General features: G+C 36.4%; 1 protein-coding gene across 1 annotated transcript in view; it reads right to left on the reverse strand.

Moving 5' to 3' along the window:
• Nucleotides 1-4056: 4056 nt before the first annotated feature.
• Nucleotides 4057-22143, reverse strand: part of LOC145256280 (uncharacterized) — a 46002-nt gene continuing 27915 nt past the window's right edge. Inside the window, exons 6-7 of the mRNA XM_080114964.1 lie at nt 18070-18198; nt 4057-5429 (exon numbers count right to left, since the gene is read on the reverse strand). Coding sequence (XP_079971090.1) covers nt 5217-5429; nt 18070-18198 — 342 coding nt within the window. The 3' untranslated portion in view covers nt 4057-5216. The remainder of the gene's footprint in view (nt 5430-18069; nt 18199-22143) is intronic.

The following is a 22143-nucleotide window of genomic DNA, read 5'->3' on the forward strand; positions in this document are numbered from 1 at the left end:
AATATCACTTTTAAATGGGGAGCTGGTTTGCACCCCCATCATCTCTGGGAAGCTAAAAACAAACCGCATTGAAACAAAGAAAACAAGCGCCAAAAGACTTCCCCGCAGTAATTAAAAAAAAAATGACACGTCATCGTAACGCCCCCGCGATTACCTCCTTAAGCGTCCAACTATCAATCAAACGTCTGGGACTTTTTAACACTTAATTTAACACGCTTCTCAATTCCTTCATACTAAAACTTTCATTTTGTTCTTCTAACGTTTTTTTTTTACAAAAACACCAAAAAACACACGTGCAACGCCGGGTACCCTCCGCTAGTATATATATATATATATATATATATATATATATATATATATATATATATATATATATATATATATATACTCTAACTTAACATCTAAATCTGATCCCAAAGATCGCCATGGACATGGAATATGTGCCTACATTAGAGATAGCTTTCCATGTGGAAGGGATATCTCCAGAGAAGACCCTAATTTACCTTATATGTGCTTCCAGATTGCACTTGCTTACACCACTACATTTATATTTGCTCTCTATCGCCCCCACGACAGCGGAGTTACTATATTTAAGAGAATATCTGAAAAAATTGACCACATCCTGTCTGCTCACCCTTCAGCTAACATCCACATTTGTAGTGACTTGAATGTCCACAATGTGAAATGGCTGACCCACTCCACCAAGACAGATGATGAGGGGAGGTTCTGTCATGATTTCGCCATTGCCTATGACCTCACCAAGATTGTTCACGAACCTACTCGAGTGCCCGATACTCCCGGTCAGTATGCTAGCCTTCTAGACCTTTTTTCTCACAACTCACCCTGAGCTATGTTTAAGTTCCGTTCGGTCTCCTTTGGGATCTTCCTACCACTCGGTTGTATCAGTTAAGATAAAAAAAAATGCAATAAGTTTCAGATGTACCTCTCCAACGTACGGTGTATCGATTATCTACCGCTGACTGGGATAGCTTCTGAACACTTATATCCGATCTACCCCTGCATTCCATGTTTAAAAAAGATGTGTCCTCCATAGTATCAGACCTGGCCGAATGGCTACTCAAAGTCATAGACCTATTCATACCATCAAAAAATTTCAACAAAAACCTAACAGCCAGCCGTGGTCCTCCCCAGAATGTGCTGCTGCAATTGCACACAGGAATCACTATTTACATAGCTACCAACGTAATAGATGCACTGAGACTAAAGCTGCCTTCAGGACTGCCAGCAACCACTGCAAAAAAGTATTAAAAAATGGAAGACAGTCCGTTAAAACCAAAGTAGCTGAGAAGCAGCTTAGTTCCAACCATTTTTTTGCAAATAGCAAACAGGGTCCTGAACAGAGGCGTGCGTTCTATCCCAACTATCATCAATGGAAATGAGGTAATATCGTAAGCATCAGATAAGGTCAAACTATTTGCCAAGAAATTTGCAGTTAATTCTACCCTATGCGACTAATTCTCCCCGTATTTCCTCCTATAACGGACAACACGCTCTGCAACATACAAATATCTGTGTGTACGTCGCCAAGCTAATCAAGAACCTTGATTCCAGTAAAGAAACTGGCCCTGACGGCATTCCAATCATTGTGCTGAAAAAGCTTCAACCAGAATTGCCCCCATACTTACAAAACTTTTTAAGCGTTACCTTAAAGAGAAGTGCTTCCCAGCATCCTGGAAAACCTCATCAGTATGCCCTGTATTTAAGAATTCAGGTGATAAGTTATCTCCTTCTCAGTACAGACCAATAAGTATCCTGTGTGTCATGAGTAAGTTGCTGGAATCCATATTAAATAGAGAAGTAGTCAATCAACTCAGCAGAAATAACCTTCTTAGTAACATACAATTTGGTTTCCGTTCTGCCAGATCTACAGCAGATGCGCTAACCTTTATATCTCATAGGATTAGCGAATTTCTTAACAAAGGCTTCCTCTTTAGGGCAATTGCTCTTGACATATCAAAGGCCTTCGATAAGGTATGGCATAAGGGACTACTTAACAAAATTTCCAGCTACGGTATAACTGGAAATGTTTTCTCGATCATTAAATCATTTCTCTCCGATAGGCTCATGAGTAGTGATTGATGGGCAGAAATCAGAGGTCCTCAATATTAATGCTGGAGTCCCTCAGGGGTCCATCCAAGGCCCAACTCTCTTCCTGATATACATCAATGACCTCCAAAAACACATACTTAAATCATTCGTTTACATCTATGCTGATGACACGACCATCTATGGCAACACATCAAAGGCCGTAAATGACAAAGTTATCTCTAATTCTCTCTCCTCTGATCTTGATCGCGTGGTACAGTGGGGGAGGATGTGGCTGCTTATTTTAATGAATCTAAAACCAAGCTCCTATATTTATATCATCAACGCTCTGATCCCCATCTGGAGTCAATTGAAATGGGTGGCTCTCGTCTAGGGGAAGCTCCTTGTTTTGATAAGCTTCTGGGCTTGACCTTTACTCCTGACCTGAACTGGAATACGTACATCAAGTCTGTTACCAAGGTCGCTGGAAAAAAATGGTAGGATCCTTCTACCGCCCCAGAAGATATCTCAGCCCTCATGCAATTCTCTATCTGTATAAAAGCCAAGTGCGTCCAAGGATGGAGTACTGCTGCCATATCTGGGCAGGAGCTGCTAAAAACAGCCTATCCTACCTTGACAGAGTACAAAATAGGTTTCGTGGCCTAGTGGGGGATGCCCTTTTCTCTTCCCTGCAACCTCTCTCCCACAGCGTGTCTTTGTTTTATCGTTACTACCATGGCAAGTGTTCGTCGAACTCCAATCACTGGTCCCCCCCCCTCGCCAATCTTTCACGATAAACACCCGTCTAGCTGAAATCACTGTCAAAAATTTTCCCCGCTCTTTATCTGTGCCAAGATCAAAACGTAGATTCCATGAACAAAGCTTCATTCTCAGAAGTGCACGCCTGTGGAACTCTCTTCCGTTTGCCTGTTTCCCACCTGACTACAACATGGGTGTATTCAAGTCCAATGTAAAAAAATTCCTGATGTACTCTCCCCTTCTGGTCCTTGATAAGTGGTGACATCCTTGTAAATATATATATATATATATATATATATATATATTCTCCTCCACAACGATTACAGACTGCACAATTAAGACCCTTAGTCAAGGCAAAAGCGTGACCAACTGTTCGAGAAATTAACATAACGTATACGACGATTTCCAACCATTTGAGGGTGATTGGAAAGACAAAAAAAACTTTATAGTTTGGTGTCTAATTGACCGACAGCCAAAAGGAACGCTATTATGAAGTGTCATCATCCCTTCTTCTATGCAACAAGAACGACCCGTTTCTCTACCGGGTTGTAACTTGAGATGAAAGTGGGGTTTTTCGTCAACCTGCGACGCACAGCTTAGGGGTTAAACACCGACGAAAGTCCACGACACTTTTTGAAGCAACAGTAACACCAAAAGAAAATCATGCTGACATTTTCGCGGTCTGTGACTGGTCTAATCCACTTTCTGCGTGAAAAATCTTTAAAAAAACTAACCGATAACAAAAAACGATAACAAAATCGCGACTAGAATGCGAGATTTTAACATTACTGACATAAATACACTTATTTTGCGTTGGCCAAAGTTTGTTGATTCTGATAGTGCTTATTTCCATCAATAAATTTTTGTTTGAGTCAAAATTTGTTCATCCGAATTTAAAAGTTAAAAACCGTAAGAAATTTCTTGTCAACCTGATATATGAGTGTATATATATATATATATATATATATATATATATATACATATATATATATATATATATATATATATATATATATATATGTTGATTAAAATGAGTTCTTACGTACTCTTGGTTTCCTTGTTTCTACTCTCGAATTCGTTGCAGCGGGGCGTCATTAGTGGGCTATTTTTTCCCATCAAAGATAATATTCAAACGAATTTGAACGCATTATATTATTATTATTATTATTGTGTCAAGCAGGCAAATGCTTTTTAAAAGGAATGGAGATCAGGAGAGGCTTAGCACATAAGAAATATTAATACAGACACACATGCTATATCATCATTTAATTACAAAAATAAAAATTCAGTGTATAGTTTAGCATTTTGTATTTATTATGAAGATATAACGATACGGATAAGTATATTATTTTTTACTTGCATAAAGGTCAGAGCAAACACACAAACAAACACACATACACACGAACACACACATCTACATACATATATATGTGTGTGTGTGTATATATTTATATATATATATATATATATTTCTGTAGATATAATATATAACAATCGTTATTTAAGAAGCTCATTGTAATTACTGAGGAATATAGAGAATAAATGACAACAAAATTGTATTCCCAAATTCTTGATGTTGACCGTCTAACTATGTATTTCTTTAATTCAGTTGACTTATAAATTCTTGACAGTATCTGTTTCGTAGCGCAAAACCAATCACTTAATTATTATATCAATCAATCAATCAATATATGAGAGAGAGATAGAGAGAGAAAGAGAGAGAGAGAGACAGGGAGAAAGTCCGGGAAGATAGATTAAATTAAAACTTTTAGTCCTTCGTTGAAATATTTTTTTTGCCAATGAGTAAACTTATCTCCTTCAATCATCATCATCATCTTTCTCACCCCCTCTCTCGTCATATATATATATATATATATATATATATATATATATATATATATATATATATATATATATGTGTGTGTGTGTATATATATATATATATATATATATATTTATATATATAATCACATATTGGTACGGTAAAAATATATTCTTTGATTTATTTTAGTTTAAAGTCTGCGGCGCCTAAAACTTCACCCGTTACATATTGAAAATTATTCCAGTGAGAGATTTTTGCTGGACGGGTCCGAAAACCAGGAGCAACTGGGAAGATGGTCATCGAAAATTAACATCTAAGTGGGCGGTCTCGGGAAAAGCGATTTACCAATTCAGTGGGCAATGATCCGACAAAAAAAGGGCGAGTAGGATAATGTCTCCAATTTAACGTGGTTAGTGGAGACTGTACCGAACAGTCTTGCCATGTAGGCAAGTCTCATTACTAAGTTTTTGTTGTCTCGACATATTATTTGTAAACCTTGCTATTGTTTAAAATTAGAAACAAACTGTCTCCTCCAAAGAGAGTGAATTATAAGAGATTATACTAAATAGGCTTGTAAGGGAGATAAATCTTATTGCTTAGGGTTCTTAGGGTCGTCACAGTTTTGGTAGGTTGGTGAATTCAACAACACTGCTACATAATCAGGCGGTTGGTTCTGCATGGTGTTAAATGGTTTTAGACACTCCCTTGTGGTGTTGGGCAGTACTTGGTACTGGGTTCTACTTTTGCCTGGTATTGTAGTGACGATTTGTTGAATTGGTGCTTGAACAATCGTTGTGGTATTCTGAAAATAGCAATAAAGAAGATTACGAATAATTACTGAACTCAATCGTGTTAAAGATGTGTGTCGTTTTTCTGTGAAGACGGAAAAAAACGTGTCTATGTTTAAAATCAGAGACAAAGCTTTTTGTAGAGAAATAACCTGCTATCTTGAAGCTAACGGGAACTTACTTAGGCACAACATTTGAATATTTTTGTTTGTATTTTATTGCATATTCACTCCTAATAAAGCACACACCCACTCTGAAGTAGGGGCTACTATATATGACATAATTTTCATGGAAACCATGTAGGGAGTTGATCGGCAAATTTACAGTTTACAATGCACTTGAACTTCTGCATATTAGAGTAATGAGTAAAGTTTAGCTGTCCTAGGGGAAAAAAACTATTTGATTAAAAGTCTTTCTGACGTCTGGGGATCTCTACTCTGTAAGGGTGAGATTTTGCTGCTTATCAGGTTTGTCGAATATATTTACGTAAAGGACTTGTACTTTGCCAAAGCAGCTACCATTAAAGCCCTTGTGGCGTACAACATTGATTCGAGTAATTTCGCCACGCGACAGCTGTAATCGCCTGCTTTACTTTTAGTCGTATTGTGTCATTATCGTGTAAAACATTGTTTTATACGTCATAATGCAGAAATGATCTGTTTAAGTGGCGGTAGAACAATGTCTCAGGTAATCAAAAACTAACATAAAATGAATTAATTATTAGGTGATATCTATGACACGATCCACCCGGGCGCTGGTGTGTGACCGATCCGCGTGCTACACTAATGTTCTGGAAACATTCCGCGGATGAAGATCTGTCGATTAGACGTCTTTTGTCAGATGCAAAATCAAAAGCATACCTGAAATGTTGGGTGTGGCCATCTCCCGCACTCAGGGCAGCATTCCCCTCTGGTGGTGTCATTTTGTATCGGATCTTCTTCGCCTTCAAGCTCGTTTCCTTTGACCTTAGTCTGAGATTCAATACAGCACAAACAACGCACAACACAATTATATATAGAAGATCTTTATAATTTTATTGTCCAATTGTTTTATACAATAAACTCCTTACACTAACTAACCTAATTAATGATGAGGGGAGAGGGACTGAAAAATACGTGCTCACCTCATCACGTCCAGGCGAAAAGAGACCGAAAATAACGGGAAAGGGAAATCTAGGCTGCATTTCGATGTATCCCTCCGCCTACAGCCAAATTACCACGTGGCCCTGCAGGGGGAGGGTGCATAAGCAACCACTAATCGTGGCACTACGATATAGTGCCACACGTTGATTGTAATTTATTTGTATAAAAAATATTCTGACATTCATTTGTTTATCGAAATGTATTTGTTTATCGAAAACGATAAACAAAAAAACTGTTGTAGTCTCCAGCGAAGCAATCCCTTAACCATATTTTCAACGGATAAAACGTTTTGGGAAAACGTTGTTTTAATATTATATTTTAAGCTAGACACACTTAATCCACATCTACATCTACACTCTTATAAAAAAAAAGTCATTTTGTGTGTCTGTGTGAGTTCCTCATAGGTTCCGAAACGGCTGAAACCATCTTTTGAAAATTTCACACAAAAGTAATTCATATCTATGTCAGTTTCCTTAGATATATTTTTTTTTACAGAAATTCAATCGATATGTATCGAAAATTGAAAAAATACGATCTTAAAAATAGCTTTTCTCTCTTATAGATAAAAAATAATTTTCTCATGGAAATATTTCACATTGCACTGTCAATGTATTAATAAACCCCAGCAAATAATCTTAAAAGACGAAGTTAGTATTATCTGGAGATATAGTTCAGTGGCAGATAGGGCTGTGACAACAGCATATTCTTTTCATTCTTTTGACTTTCGTGGATATATCCAACACAGACACACTTAACCGAGAACCACTCCGTCTATATAAAAAATATGATATTAACAGATATATACAAAAGGGATGAAGCAATGAAAAGAATATGCTGATGCCACAGTCCTAGTGATAGAGCATTCGATTGCAGTTCGAATGACTCGCTGTTCAAGCCCGAGTGTACCTTACCACTAGCAGAGAACGCGAGTAATATATATATATATATATATATATATATATATATATATATAAGTGAACGTGTCTGTTTGTGTGTCTGTGTACATTTCCCTACGCAATAACTCTGTCAATTTTTAGTCTACAGACTCGAAATTTGATATACAGGGTACTGAGATTTGGGAAAATCGATGTGATCTGTTTTTGGCAAGAAATTTGGCGATTAAGAGGTGAAAGTTCAATGATTTGACCTTTGACAACTCTACCAAACTCCTCCGACAATTTTGGGTCTACGCACTTGAAATTTTAGATATAGGTTTCTTGGACATGGATCTAACTTGATCACTTAATTTGAGCCCAAAACAATAATTTTTAAGGGGTTATAATAGGGGTCAAATTTAAAAAGAAATTGACCTCTGCGGTCGCTTCCAAATCACTCAGACAATTTCTGGTCTAAATATTTGAAATTTTACATAAAAGGTATTCAGAGAAAGGGTAAGCTGTTTCATTAGTTTGGGTCGAAACTTTTTAGTTACTAATATATAAATGCATGTATGTATGTCTGTTTGCATGTCTGCCTTAAACTTTCAATAGAGGCGACGGATTTTACCAAGATCAATATCGTTAAAAAGTTTGACCTTTCATACGACAACTATCGAAATATTGGCTTAAAACATTAATATCTTCACCTTCAACTACGCACTTTTCTACGTGGGGAGGTCACTTTTTCGCCGATATTTTTTAAAGTTAGTCGCTCCTTTAGATTGTCTTGCCTTAATTTTTAAAAATGTCGCTTCCGGTTTGGCGGTGGTCGTAACAGCATAAACGTTAGGTTTGAGCCTGCTTTCCTACTACCACTTTTTTTTTGCTAACATACACATCCAAACACCCGGGCAACGCCGGGCTGAAATTCTAGTATATATATATATATATATATATATATATATATATATATATATATATATATATATATATATATATATATATAATTTATGTTGTAATCCCTCGCCTAAAAATAGAGCAGTATACAAAAGAAACAAAGAAATTGAATTTGTGACGTCCGAGGCGTGAGCTAACAAATAGGTAACTTTTTTTTTTTTACAAGGGTGTCACCACTTATCAAGGCCCAGGGGCCACTCGAGGATAAGGGTTAATAGGTGTACATTAGTCATTGTGATTTTAGCATAGTAAACAGTGGGAATTTTGAAACTTGGATTACTTAGGGGGACGATTCAATTAGAACTTGTTCACATTGGTCTTCTTTATTTTTTTTTTTCATAGGCATCAACTCATTATCAAGGCCAAGAGGCCACTCAAAGATAAGGGTTAAAGTAATTTTATACCATATTTTTTAAAACTGAAACATAATTATCAAAGTATACTTACGCAGATAGATATAAAAAGTCTTTATTAAAGTTTGTACCTATTTCCATTCTATGGAAGCCAGGCGCGCCAGGTACAAACTTTAATAAAGACTTTTCATATCTATCTGCGTAAGTATACTTTGATAATTATGTTTCAGTTTTAAGAAATATGTTATAATAAAATTACGTTAACGTTAACTTTAACTACAACACTTGGCCTTCGGGCCAAGATCAAAGTGTAGTATCTGTTCCGGCAGATACTGCAAGCAAGGACCATATGTGGGGGCGACCCCACATATAAGACCTTGGTCAATGTAGGGGAAGCCCTTCATACCAATTGTCAACATCCAGCTCCCCTACTCCCCGGTGAGCTGGTCCCCATTTCCCCTTCACTCCTCACATTAAAAATCGGCCTTGTGCCTAATTTGCTCGGTGGGGGAGCAAATAAATACCATCTGTTCCGGCAGATACTGCAAGCAAAGACCATATGTGGGGGAAACCCCACATATAAGACCTTGGTCAATGAAGGGGCAACCCTTCATACCAATTGTCACTATCCAGCTCCCCTACTCCCCGGGGAGTTGGTCCCCATTTCCCCTTCACTCCTCACTTTAAACATCGGCCTTGTGCCTAATTTGCTCGGTGGGGGAGCAAATAAACACCATATGCACGGACTTGGAGTTTACATTCGTAATACCCTTCCCTTGACTAGAGAAACAAACCTAGAAACAGATGATCAAGCCTTTATGTGCTTTAGACTAAACGTGCAACACAGTATTAGCTACTATTATTTTCTCTACCGCTCTCCCTCGACTCAGGACTGCTCCATAATAAACAAAGTATCTGACAGCATAGACACGGCACTGTCCCTCGACACTAGCGCACAAATACATGTGTTTGGTGACTTTAATGTCCACCACAAAAACTGGCTTGGATTCTCTACTCACACAGATGCAGCGGGCAGCACAACCCATAGCTTCGCTATATCTCACTCCCTATCACAAATTGTTCCGTTTCCAACCCGTTTCCCTGACCAGGAAGAACAACACGCATCAATTCTAGATCTGTTTTTGACCACAGTTCCCGATGACTGCATACCGAAGGCCCACAGCCCACTCGGGAACGCTGATCATGCAGTGATAATGGTTGAAATCGCCCTAAACTCTAGTCCCAAAACTGAAGAGCCAGTGCTCAAAACAACGAGATATTATAATAAGGCTGACTGGGAAGCCATCAGGGAACTAATTAGAGATGCTCCATGGAAAAATATTTTCTCTCTCCCTGCTGAACAGTGTACAAACGAGACCACTGACTGGTTCAAAACTGCAATCGAAGCGCATGTTCCCATGCGGAAATTTTATAGTAAGCCCCACTCTCCCCAATGGTTTACGTCGACTTGTGCAACTGCCATTACTCAAAAGCAGCATGCATACCGTAGGTTTAACCGACATAAGTCCAGTTCAAACAGACTGAAGTATATAGAAGCTAGAAATAACGTTAAGAAAGAAATAGCGACAGCTAAGAGAGAATTTACGGAAACCACTAAAAAGCGCATCGAAGCACAAAAACTAGGAACTCGAGACTTCTGGAAAATCTACAACAGTGTAGTAAATAATGGGCAATCAACAATTCCCCCACTAACCAACAATCACGAGGTTGTCTCCTCAGCAACCGACAAGGCTAACATGCTTGCCAGTCGGTTTGCCTCAAACTCCACACTGGACCCTTCCAACCACCCCCTACCTGACTTTCCTATTCGGACAGACGCCACACTAGACGATCTGAAAACCACCCCTGCTCAGGTGCATGCTATCATAAAAAACCTTGACACCTCAAAAGCATGTGGACCCGATCTTATCCCAGCTGTGCTATTAAAAACGTGCTCAGCCGAAGTAGCTCCAGTTCTCTCCAAACTCTACAACAAATGTCTTAATGAAGCTTGCTTTCCGGGCTGTTGGAAAACTGCTTCTGTTGTACCAGTATTCAAGAATTCTGGCGAAAGGACAGACCCATCAAATTATCGCCCCATTAGCCTCCTCCCACTTTTTGCCAAAATATTTGAGACCATAATTAACCATGCTCTAGTCCATCATCTTACAGATGCTAAACTACTGACTGACAAACAATATGGATTTAGACAAGCCCGTTCCACAGCAGACATCCTCACCGTGATCTCTGAACGTATATACCAATCACTGGACAAAGCGGGGGAAGGCAGAGCGGTAGCTCTAGATATATCTAAGGCTTTTGACAGGGTATGGCATGAGGGTCTCCTCAGGAAGATTAGATCTTACGGTATCACTGGTAGAATACTTAACATAATTAAATCCTTCTTAGATAAGAGAAAAATCCAGGTAGTCCTCGACGGTCGCACATCTAAACAATATGATATAAATGCGGGAGTGCCCCAGGGTTCTATCCTTGGACCTCTATTGTTCCTGATATTCATAAATGACCTCCCCGACAACATTGCCTCTGAGATGGGTATATATGCTGATGACACTACACTCTATGGCAGACACGACAGGAAGACGAATGAACACATTTCTAAAGAAATGGCAGAAACACTAGAGGAAGACCTCCAATCTGTAGTGGAATGGGGACAAAAGTGGTTGGTCGCGTTCAATGCTGCCAAGACTAAACTAGTTTCATTCAATAATTACAAGAAACCCTCTCTACCACCAATAGCAATGGCCAACGACCCTTTATCTGAGAGTCCATCTTTCAAACTCCTTGGCCTAACGTTCACAGGAAACATGAGTTGGAACAATTACATTGAAGGCATTGCCAGCGCCGCTGCAAGAAAGGTAGGCTCTCTCTACCGTGCTAGAAAACTACTAACACCCGAAAGTATCCTGTACCTCTATAAGGCCACCATTCGCCCATGTATGGAGTATTGCTGCCACATCTGGGCTGGTGCATCTGCTACTAGTCTCTCGCTCCTTGACAAGGTTCAAAAGAGAGTCGCAAATCTGATAGGCCCTGAACTGGCATCTAAGCTTCAGCCTCTGTCCCATCGACGAAATGTTGCATCCCTCTGCCTGTTCTACAAGTATTTTAGTGGTGAATGCTCTGATGAACTGCAATCACTTGTGCCCCCACGACGCGAGCACCCTCGACAAACCCGACAGGCTACTAGATCCCACCCCCACACTGTAGAGGTCCCTAGATGTAAAAGATCTTTTTACTCCAATAGTTTCTTCCCCAGAACCGCAAGACTCTGGAATTCCATTCCAGGTCCCTGCTTCCCCAACAGTACTGACGTGCAGAAGTTCAAGTGTAACGTAAACCGACACCTTGCTGCCCAAATCCCTACATAGTACCCCAGTAGTTGTTGCCCCTGATAGTAGCCCCCTACACCAAAGTGGCAATTTGCCTTGTTTGGGGTGAAAATTTAATAAAAAAAAAAAAAAAAAAAAAAAAAAAACATCTGTTCCGGCAGATACTGCAAGCTATGACTAGCTATGATTAGCAAAGACCAGATGTGGGGGCAACCCCACATGCCTGACCATTAACCAGCTCCCATTTCCCACTTCTCGGGAGCTGGTCCCCTTTTTCCCTTCCCCCTCCCTTCACTCCTCACATTAAAAATCGGCCTTGTGCCTAATTTGCTCGGTGGGGGAGCAAATAAATACCATCTGTTCCGGCAGATACTGCATGCTATGACTAGTTATGACTAGCAAAGACCAGATGTGGGGGCAACCCCACATGCCTGCCCTTTAACCAGCTCCTATTTCCCACCTCTCGGGAGCTGGTCCCCTTTTCCCTTCCCCCTCCCTTCACTCCTCACATAAAAAATTGGCCTTGTGCCTAATTTGCTCGGTGGGGGAGCAAATAAATACCATCTGTTCTTTATTAAAGTTTGTACCTGGCGCGCCTGGCTTCCATAGAATGGAAATAGGTACAAACTTTAATAAAGACTTTTCATATCTATCTGCGTAAGTATACTTTGATAATTATGTTTCAGTTTTAAGAAATATGGTATAATAAAATTACGTTAACGTTAACTTTAACTACAACTAAAAATAGATCATCTAAAACTATTCATGCATTTCATGTGTGATTGACGTCACTAATCTATCCATCCATATATATATATATATATATATATATATATATATATATATATATATATATATATATATATATAATATAAAGCTGAATATCCGTGTGTGTGTCTGGTCACGAATAGGCTCATATATGGTTGACTATTTAAAAAAAAAACTGATTACATATAATGATAGAAGATGTATCGAGACACAAGAACGGGTATGTTTGATCTGGCAGAACGGTGGTTCATTAAAATTGTGGGGTCTGCGTTCGCGCCTGGTCCGCAAAGTATGGAAATAAAAAAATTTAAAATTAAAAAAAAAACGTTTACAAGTGTTTTTGATATAGGTGTACATAAGAATACTTTGATAAGTATGTTTTAACTTAAATAGGGATTGTATAATAAAATTGTGGGGTCTGCGTTCGCGCCTGGCTTCCATAGAATGGAAAAAGGTACAAACTTTAATAAAGACTTTTCATATCTATCTGCGTAAGTATACTTTGATTATTATGTTTCAGTTTGAAGAAATATGGTATAATAAAATTATGGGGTGTTCGTTCGCATCTGACCTCCATAGACTGGAAATGACACAAAGTTTAACAAGGTTTTTTAATATAGATCCACAGAATATTGTGATAAGTGTTTCAGTGTGAACAGGTATGGTATAATAAATTATGGGGTTTATCTATTTTATTTTTACTTTGGTTTTGATACCCCCTAATATAACCCAAATTTACAACCCTTCCTTTTCATAACCCATCATACTTACATAAATCAGAGTCCATTTTCTCCGGGCTGTTTTGAACCCAGTCAACGACGGGTACTTTTTCTAATATATATATATATATATATATATATATATATATATATATATATATATATATATATATATATAATACGCATCAACAACACTTGAAAGCAAAATCACAACGTAATATTAAAGAAAATAAACAAAAATTGTTTGTTGTACTTGCTTGAAATTCATAATTTAACTAGATTTCGGAGCTAAACTCCATCCCCGGTATCTGTTTTTTTTTTTCTTTTTTTTCTTCTTCTTTCTTGCCATTTTGTAAAGTTGGGGAAGGAAAAGTCTTTAAATCCGCTCGTTGTTTTCACCGGTTGCATTTTTAAATATTAGAACTGTGCGATGGCAACGCGAGATTAACGTCAAGTGTGTGAATTCAGTTATAGAAACGTTAATTTAATTTGAATAAAATAAAATACGCATGAAGTGCGGTTTAACACCGAATCAAAACGTGATATTAAAGAAAATAAATACATCCTTTTTTTGTTACTTGCTTCAAATTTATAATATATGAAGATGTGAATATATAATATAATCATGATAAAATAAATATATTTTGGAGATAAACTCCATCCTCAGTATGTTGTTTTCTTTCTGTTTGTTGTCTTCTTTCTTGCCTTCGTAAAGTTGGGGAAAGAAAAACATATTCATTTTATTTATTGCGGACCATTATCCTTATCTTTTTTCATCGTTGTTTCATAGCGTTTCAGCCAACTATTCCTCTAGCCTTCGTCAGGTGGTAACCGCGACGGGATAGGAAGTCTTAACCTTCTGATTGCATTCACTGCAATTACTGCCTTCCGTAGTTGTCGTCAACTACGTTTTGGCGAAGTAAGCCTCTGGCTGGCTTTGGGTAGGATTGAAACCGCTATCTTCAGACAATCCACACCTGGAACCGTACAGATTATACGTCTTTATCAACTGCGCCATGGGCCCCTAAGAGCTATCAAGGTTGAAATTTTTTGTATTAATAAATTCATGTTTATTTATTATCTGATCTGAATGGTTTATATTATTTAATTGGAATGCATTATCGAGATGAGTATTATTTATTAATTTTATTTATTGCGGACTATAATCCTCATCTTTTTCTTAGTTGTTTCACGACGTTTCGGCCAACTATTCCTCTGGCCTTCGTCAGGTGGTAATAAATTATACTCATCTCAATAATGAATTCCTATTAAATAATACAAAGAAAACTCTGCTAGTAAAGATCCGCGCGTTGTTTTCAGCGGCTGTATTCTGTGCGTTGGCCACACGGGACTAACGTCAAGGGTGTGAGTTCTATTATAAAAACGTGGATTTAATTTGAATGAAATAAAATACGCATAAAATTGGAAACACATAATTAACGTCAAGTTATTATATTTAAATTATAAATAAAATAAAAAAACAATAAAAAAAGCAATAAAAAACAACTATTTGTTTATTTTCTTTAATATTACGTTGTGATATAACTTTCAGGCGCACTTGATGCGTATTTTTCTTATTATTGGTGCATGTCTGACTGCCTTTATGTAAAATTCCAAATGTTTGAACCCAAAATTGGCTGAATAGTTTATTAGAAGGTAATCTTTTGATCTTTGACCTCTTGGTAGCCCTCTGTCTCAATACACTTTATGTAACATTTTAATGTTTAGACAAAAAATGGCGGAGTAATTCGGTAGAGACCGCAGAGGACATACTTTTAAACAATTTGACCACAATTTTGACCCCTTAACATTTATTGTTTTGGGCTGCAATAAAATTAAAATGCTTGGTCCGAGTCTGAGTAACGTACATCTACAATTTCAAATGTTTAGACCCAATATTGGCGGAGTTTTCAAAACTCAAATCGTTGAACTTTGATCCCTTGACAACAAAATTTCTGGCGGAAACCGGATTAATAAGATTTTCCCAAATCTCAATACCCCTTATGTAAAACCTCGAGTCTGTAGACTGAAAATTTACAAAGTAGGTTGGTAGGAAAATGTACACACAAAGACACACACGGAGACAATTCCACTTATTATATATATATATATATATATATATATATATATATTATATATATATTATATATTATGTATATATATATATAATATATAATATATAATATATATAATATATATATATAATCTATATATATCGTAGTGCTTTCTGATTTATTACTTTGGAAAGGAAGAAGTTAAGAGCAGATGCACCAACCCAGTTGGCAACAATACCTTATGCAGGGGCGAATGGTGGCTTTGTAGAGGTACATGATACTTTCAGGTGTGAGTAGTCTTCGAGCTCGATAGAGGGAACTTACCTTCTTTACAGCAACCTTCGAAATGTATATATAAATATATATGTATGTTTATATATAGTCATCCACATGCATTACTGTTTCGCTGTATTACAGCTCATCAGTGCGGCTAGACAACAACTACTTCAAGCCAGCATATATATATATATATATATATATATATATATATATATATATATAAGAATATCTTTTATATATATATATATATATATATATAAGAACAAGTAGTTAATAAAACGTTAAAAAACACTGTGAAAAGAATTAAACACGCATTTAATTTTGCAAAGGAAGCACAAGATAAGTGGATAGTCCTTAAGCGAAGAAATACTTTCCTTTTCATCAGAGGGTAGGATTTAGCAAAATTTGGGATCGGATATTGCTTGCAAAAGTATTTGATGAAACTACAAGAATGTCATAGATCTTACTTGGTAACAAATAGTGAAGGAAAGGGAATACGGTGAAGAAAAAGGCGATGTCACGTGAATGAATAGCCTGGCGAAGGGTAAAATATCCAATAACGGTTAAATCCAAAAACCAAAATCCAAAAAAGTTGGTTAAGTTTCCATTTCCATAAGTAAAATCCAAGGGAATCGCGTAATTGGAAGATTATTCCAAATAATCCAAAAGGCAGAAATCCGTAGAATAATTCACAAATGGGGGCAAGGAAAAGATGTGCGTAGAAAAAAGAATTTATATATATATATATATATATATATATATATATATATATATATATATATATATATATATATACATATATATATATATATATATATATATATATATATATATATATATATATAAAAGAAATAAAAATTACAATAATTTACCAAGGTAATCAAAATGGTAAACTTAAAATACATTATAAATAGTAAATACAATTTAAAAAGTAAGAAGTAAAGTAATCTCAACCAGATGTAAAAGCTCAATAAAACCGAAAAGGAAATAGAGCTTATAAATGATTAATAAAACATGTTAAAACATCTTGAAAAAGAGTTAAAAACATATTTAATTTTAAAAAGGAAGCACAAGATAAGTGGATAGTCCTTAATCCGCAGAGTTTCGAAGAAATACTCTCCTTCTCATCAGAGGGCAGGAATTAGCAAAATGCGGGATCGGATTTTGCATGTAAAAGTATTTAATGAAACCACAAGTAAGTCACAAAAAAAAGGGTGAGGTAAGGGGAATAGGAGGTAAAAGAAAAAAGGATAAAAAGATTTCACATGAATGGATAGTCCGGTGAAGGGTAAAAAATCCAAGAATGGTAAAATCCAAACACGGTCGAATTAAAAACTTTCAATCCAACAGGTAAGTTCCAATCCGATACCGCATTTTGCTAATTCCTGCCCTCTGATGAGAAGGAGAATATTTCTTCGAAACTCCGCGGATTAAGGACTATCAACTTATCTTGTGCTTCCTTTTTAAAATTAAATATGTTTTTAACTCTTTTTCAAGATGTCTTTTAGCATGTTTTATTAATCATTTGTTCATATATATATATATATATATATATATATATATATATATATATATATAAAAGTGAACGTGTCTGTCTGTCTGTCTGTCTGTGTACATTTCCCTACGCAATAACTCTGTCAATTTTTAGTCTATAGACTCGAAATTTTCAAATACCGGGTACTGAGATTTGGGAAAATCGATGTGACGGGTGTCAGCCAGAAATTTGGCTGTTAAGGGGTCAAATTTCAACGATTTGACCTTTAAGAACTCTACCAAACTCCTCCGACAATTTTTGGTCTAGACACTTGAAATTTTAGATATAGGTTCCTTGAACCTGGATCTAATTTAATAAAGTGATTTGAGCCCGAAACTATAAATTTTAAGGGGTCATAATACGGGTCAAATTAAAAAAAAAATTACTCTTTTTTTTTTGTTGCTAAGCATACACCTCCAAACACCCGGGCAACGCCGGGCTGAAATGCTAGTATATATATATATATATATATATATATATATATATATATATATATATATATATATATATATATATATATATATAGTTCTGTCAGTTGTTATTTTTTTATTTAAGTCGTTTAAGTGTAAATAATAAACATAATTAACGAAGAGATAAATATAAAAAAATATACTTACCATAGACGAATAACGGCAGCAAATTATTGAAGAGACAATGGCCAGAATAAATTCCAAGATTGAGATTGCTATTCCTTCGCTCGCTAAGATTAAGTTACTAGTATGGTATATGTTATTTTCTCTAAATCCCTGTTAACAAAAGGGGAAAAAGACACTTAACCAGAAATGGTTTCATCAAGATCAAATTATTACAGCATATAAAGGTCAAATGCTATTCGAGGACGAGGTTCAATTAGATAGAAAGTGTCTGTGTATACATTGGTATCTTCTTTAAAAATATCTATATTGTTCTACTTTTGTTTCCCGTTTTTATCAGTCTGGCATAAAACCACGGTCCGATTTCTTGCAATGCAAAGATCACTTTTCCTTAAGTAGAAAAAAAAACACATGAATTTTACACCCGATGAAAGTTGTAGGTTTCAAGGGCCGGAACATTGTGCTGATAAAATCCAAGTTGAGAATGATTGTCCGAACAACCAAAATAATACAAATATTCTGAGACTTCAGTACTTGTGAACTTTTGCAATTCTATGCTTCAACCTAACCATTTAATAAGAAAAAAAATGTCCTTAAAGACTGAAACAATTTTTCATTTTGTTCCTATTCAGAGTGTCTCTTTTTGGAAGATGAATTTTACGTTTGTGCCTAAATCTGACCTCGGGGGGAGGCAAGTATATAGGAAAGAATGACAGAATTAAAAAAAAATCAACAATGAATAATTTGCATAAAACATATGTAAAACTTTTACATCGAGTATTGCATCATACTTAAGCTTCAGTATTTAAACATGGAAATGGAATGTAATATTGAGATGGGAAGCGGTACATTTAAACATGGAAATGGAATGTAATATTGAGATGGGAAGCGGTACATTTAAACATGGAAATGGAATGTAATATTGAGATGGGAAGCGGTACATTTAAACATGGAAATGGAATGTAATATTGAGATGGGAGGCGGTACATTTAAACATGGACATGGAATGTAATATTGAGATGGGAAGCGGTACATTAAACATGGAAATGGAATGTAATATTGAGATGGGAGGCGGTACATTTAAACATGGAAATGGAATGTAATATTGAGATGGAAAGCGGTACATTTAAACATGGAAATGGAATGTAATATTGAAATGGGAAGCGGTACATTTAAACATGGAAATGGAATGTAATATTGAGATGGGAAGCGGTACATTTAAACATGGAAATGGAATGTAATATTGAGATGGAAAGCGGTACATTTAAACATGGAAATGGAATGTAATATTGAAATGGGAAGCGGTACATTTAAACATGGAAATGGAATGTAATATTGAGATGGGAAGCGGTACATTTAAACATGGAAATGGAATGTAATATTGAGATGGGAAGCGGTACATTTAAACATGGAAATGGAATGTAATATTGAGATGGGAGGCTGTACATTTAAACATGAAATGGAATGTAATATTGAGATGGGAAGCGGTACATTTAAACATGGAAATGGAATGTAATATTGAGATGGGAGGCGGTACATTTAAACATGAAATGGAATGTAATATTGAGATGGGAAGCGGTACAAAGACAACCACCCAAATAAATATAAATAGAAAAATACGAGTTTTTGGTGGAGCAAGTTTATCATTTATTATCTAAGAGACCCTCACCGGGGAATGCTGGCGAGGATTCTCAGGGTTATTTTTGCAAAGTCAAAATGCTTTTCCCTTTTGGCTGTTGGCTCATTTAGCCCAGCTTCTGATCTTTTGTCATATCAGCTTGTTTATTTTCCGACACTCAGACCGACAAAACTTGGTCATTTTGGTGGCCTTTTTGGGATGGATAAGAATAGAACGGTTCGTACTAGGCTGTTGACATGCTATTTGAAGAGTGCCATGTTATAATTGACAAGGAAACAGTTCCGAAATAATAAGTTCCACGGACGGGAATCTTTTGCGAAAACGCCATGATCCATAGAAAAATATACAAAAGAGAAAGAGAGACTAACTACTTTTGTGTTTAAGAAAAAGATAAAATCAGTCACATCTAGATTTCGAAGTCGATTTGGAACTGTCAAATTAACAAAGAATGGTCTGAACGTCATTCGCGTACATGTAGAAATAATACTATTTTGTGAATATTAGAATTGTGTATCGATCGATGCCTCTGTTCAATCTCGAAAGACAAAGGATACCCCCTGTAGGGGCAGCTGCGCGTGTAATTGTGAGGCAAGGGTTGCGCAATCTACAACCACATCTCTCCTGAAGCGGCACTGTTTGAGTCCAGTGCCAAGGAGAATTCCAAGACGAATGGAAACAATTCCGAGATAATCGGAGAGAATATACACCACCTGAAGCTCCCAGATGGTCACTAATTTAGTACTGACCAGATTAAACGTTGCTTAACTTCGGTGATCCAACGGGAACCGGTGTGTCAACGTGATTACGCCGTACTTTTGTATAGGGATGGGATTTCATCAGGAGTCAGATTTGATAGAATTATTTTTAAGAGATCAGATTTTAGCCATTCATTTTTGATCTGGAGTTTCCCAATGCTAATTCTGCCAATGTACACGGTGGAACGATGAAATTGTTGCCATAGAAAAGATGCCATGTTTCCATTTCCGTTTGATGAAAACCGGTTTTCTTTTTTCTTATTACAGACCGTTTACTAGTTGACCAGTTGTGTACAAATCTCAATGGCGATAGAAGCCTTCTATTATGTGTGAAAGTGACGTCATGTTCAACGAGCGAGATCGGAGATGCGTTGCTTTACTACTCCTGTTCTCTACCGATCCAACTTATGACAACAGAACCATTGCCAGCACGCCCAAAGCGCAAATCCGACCGGTTAAACGCTTGAGGGCATAGCTCAACGAAGTTTCCGGCCACGATTATGGTATTTAGTATGGTTTCAAGAAAAGCCACATCATGTCACCTCACATCTTCGAAGTCAGTCAACAGCAAAATGGACCGGGATGTACTGAAGTGTGTGATGATCCCCTGGTGCAATTAGGTGGCCACTGACAGATCCTGGCTTGTATCAATATATAATTGAAAAAAAAAACATTTTTCCGAGATATTTAATAATTTAAATGAAACATTTTCAGATTAAAGGAACATTAGATGTTTTTTTTTCTGATTTAAAAAAAAAATTCAAGTAAAATTTCACTGTAACAAAATGTAGTTTTATTTTTTGTGGTACCTGTTAAAGGGTCAATAAAGTTATATATATATATATATACAGTTGTGCCCGATATTATTCATACCCCCCCCTTGAAAATTGAGTTTATTAGGTGTAACTTTGTTAGAATTTATTGTTTACGTCCATATTGATACATATTCTTAATAAACCTCTTCTGATCATTTTCGTCATTTTAAAATCTCGGGATACTTGTAATAAAAGAAATATACAGCTATTTATAAAATCTGCAATGTTCAAAAATAATCATACCCCCTTATTTTTCCAGTATTAATCGAGTTTCTGACTTTGTTTCCTGTTTGATTCTTATTTTGAATGCTTTTATACAACCTTTGATTAATTTCATTTCGTTTTTTGCATTTTTCAGAAATTAAAATGATATCAACTGAAAACCAATAAAAGAATAAAAATTATTAGAATGGGGAAGAAAAAAGAGCTTAGTAATGATCTTAGGGCTAAAATTGCGAATTCACATAAGGATGGTTTAGGTTAAAAGTCAATTTCCAAGAAATTTGAGGTCCCTACAGCAACAGTACAGAGCATCATCAAAAAATTCCAGAGCCACCACACAACAAACAACTTGATTGGTAGAGGAAGGAAAAGGAAACTGTCTGCTAGAGCCACCAGGAATATTGTAAGAAGTGTTAATGCAAATCCAACCACCACTACTAAGGACATTTTAGAAAATCTGGAGTCTTCTGGCATAAAAATATCAAGGCAAACATTGCAAAGGACTCTGCATGAAAATGGTCTGAAAGGAAGAAGACCAAGAAGGACTCCATTGCACACCGGAAAACACCTTGCAGCACGTCTAAAGTTTACTAGGAACCATGTGAATTCTCCAGAGTCCGTTTTCTCAAGTATTTTGTGGACTCACGAAACAAAAATTGAATTGTTT

This window comes from Euprymna scolopes, chromosome 32, assembly GCF_053919585.1.
Source record: "Euprymna scolopes isolate OS-2025 chromosome 32, ASM5391958v1, whole genome shotgun sequence".
NCBI classification, from domain to species: Eukaryota; Metazoa; Mollusca; class Cephalopoda; order Sepiida; family Sepiolidae; genus Euprymna; species Euprymna scolopes.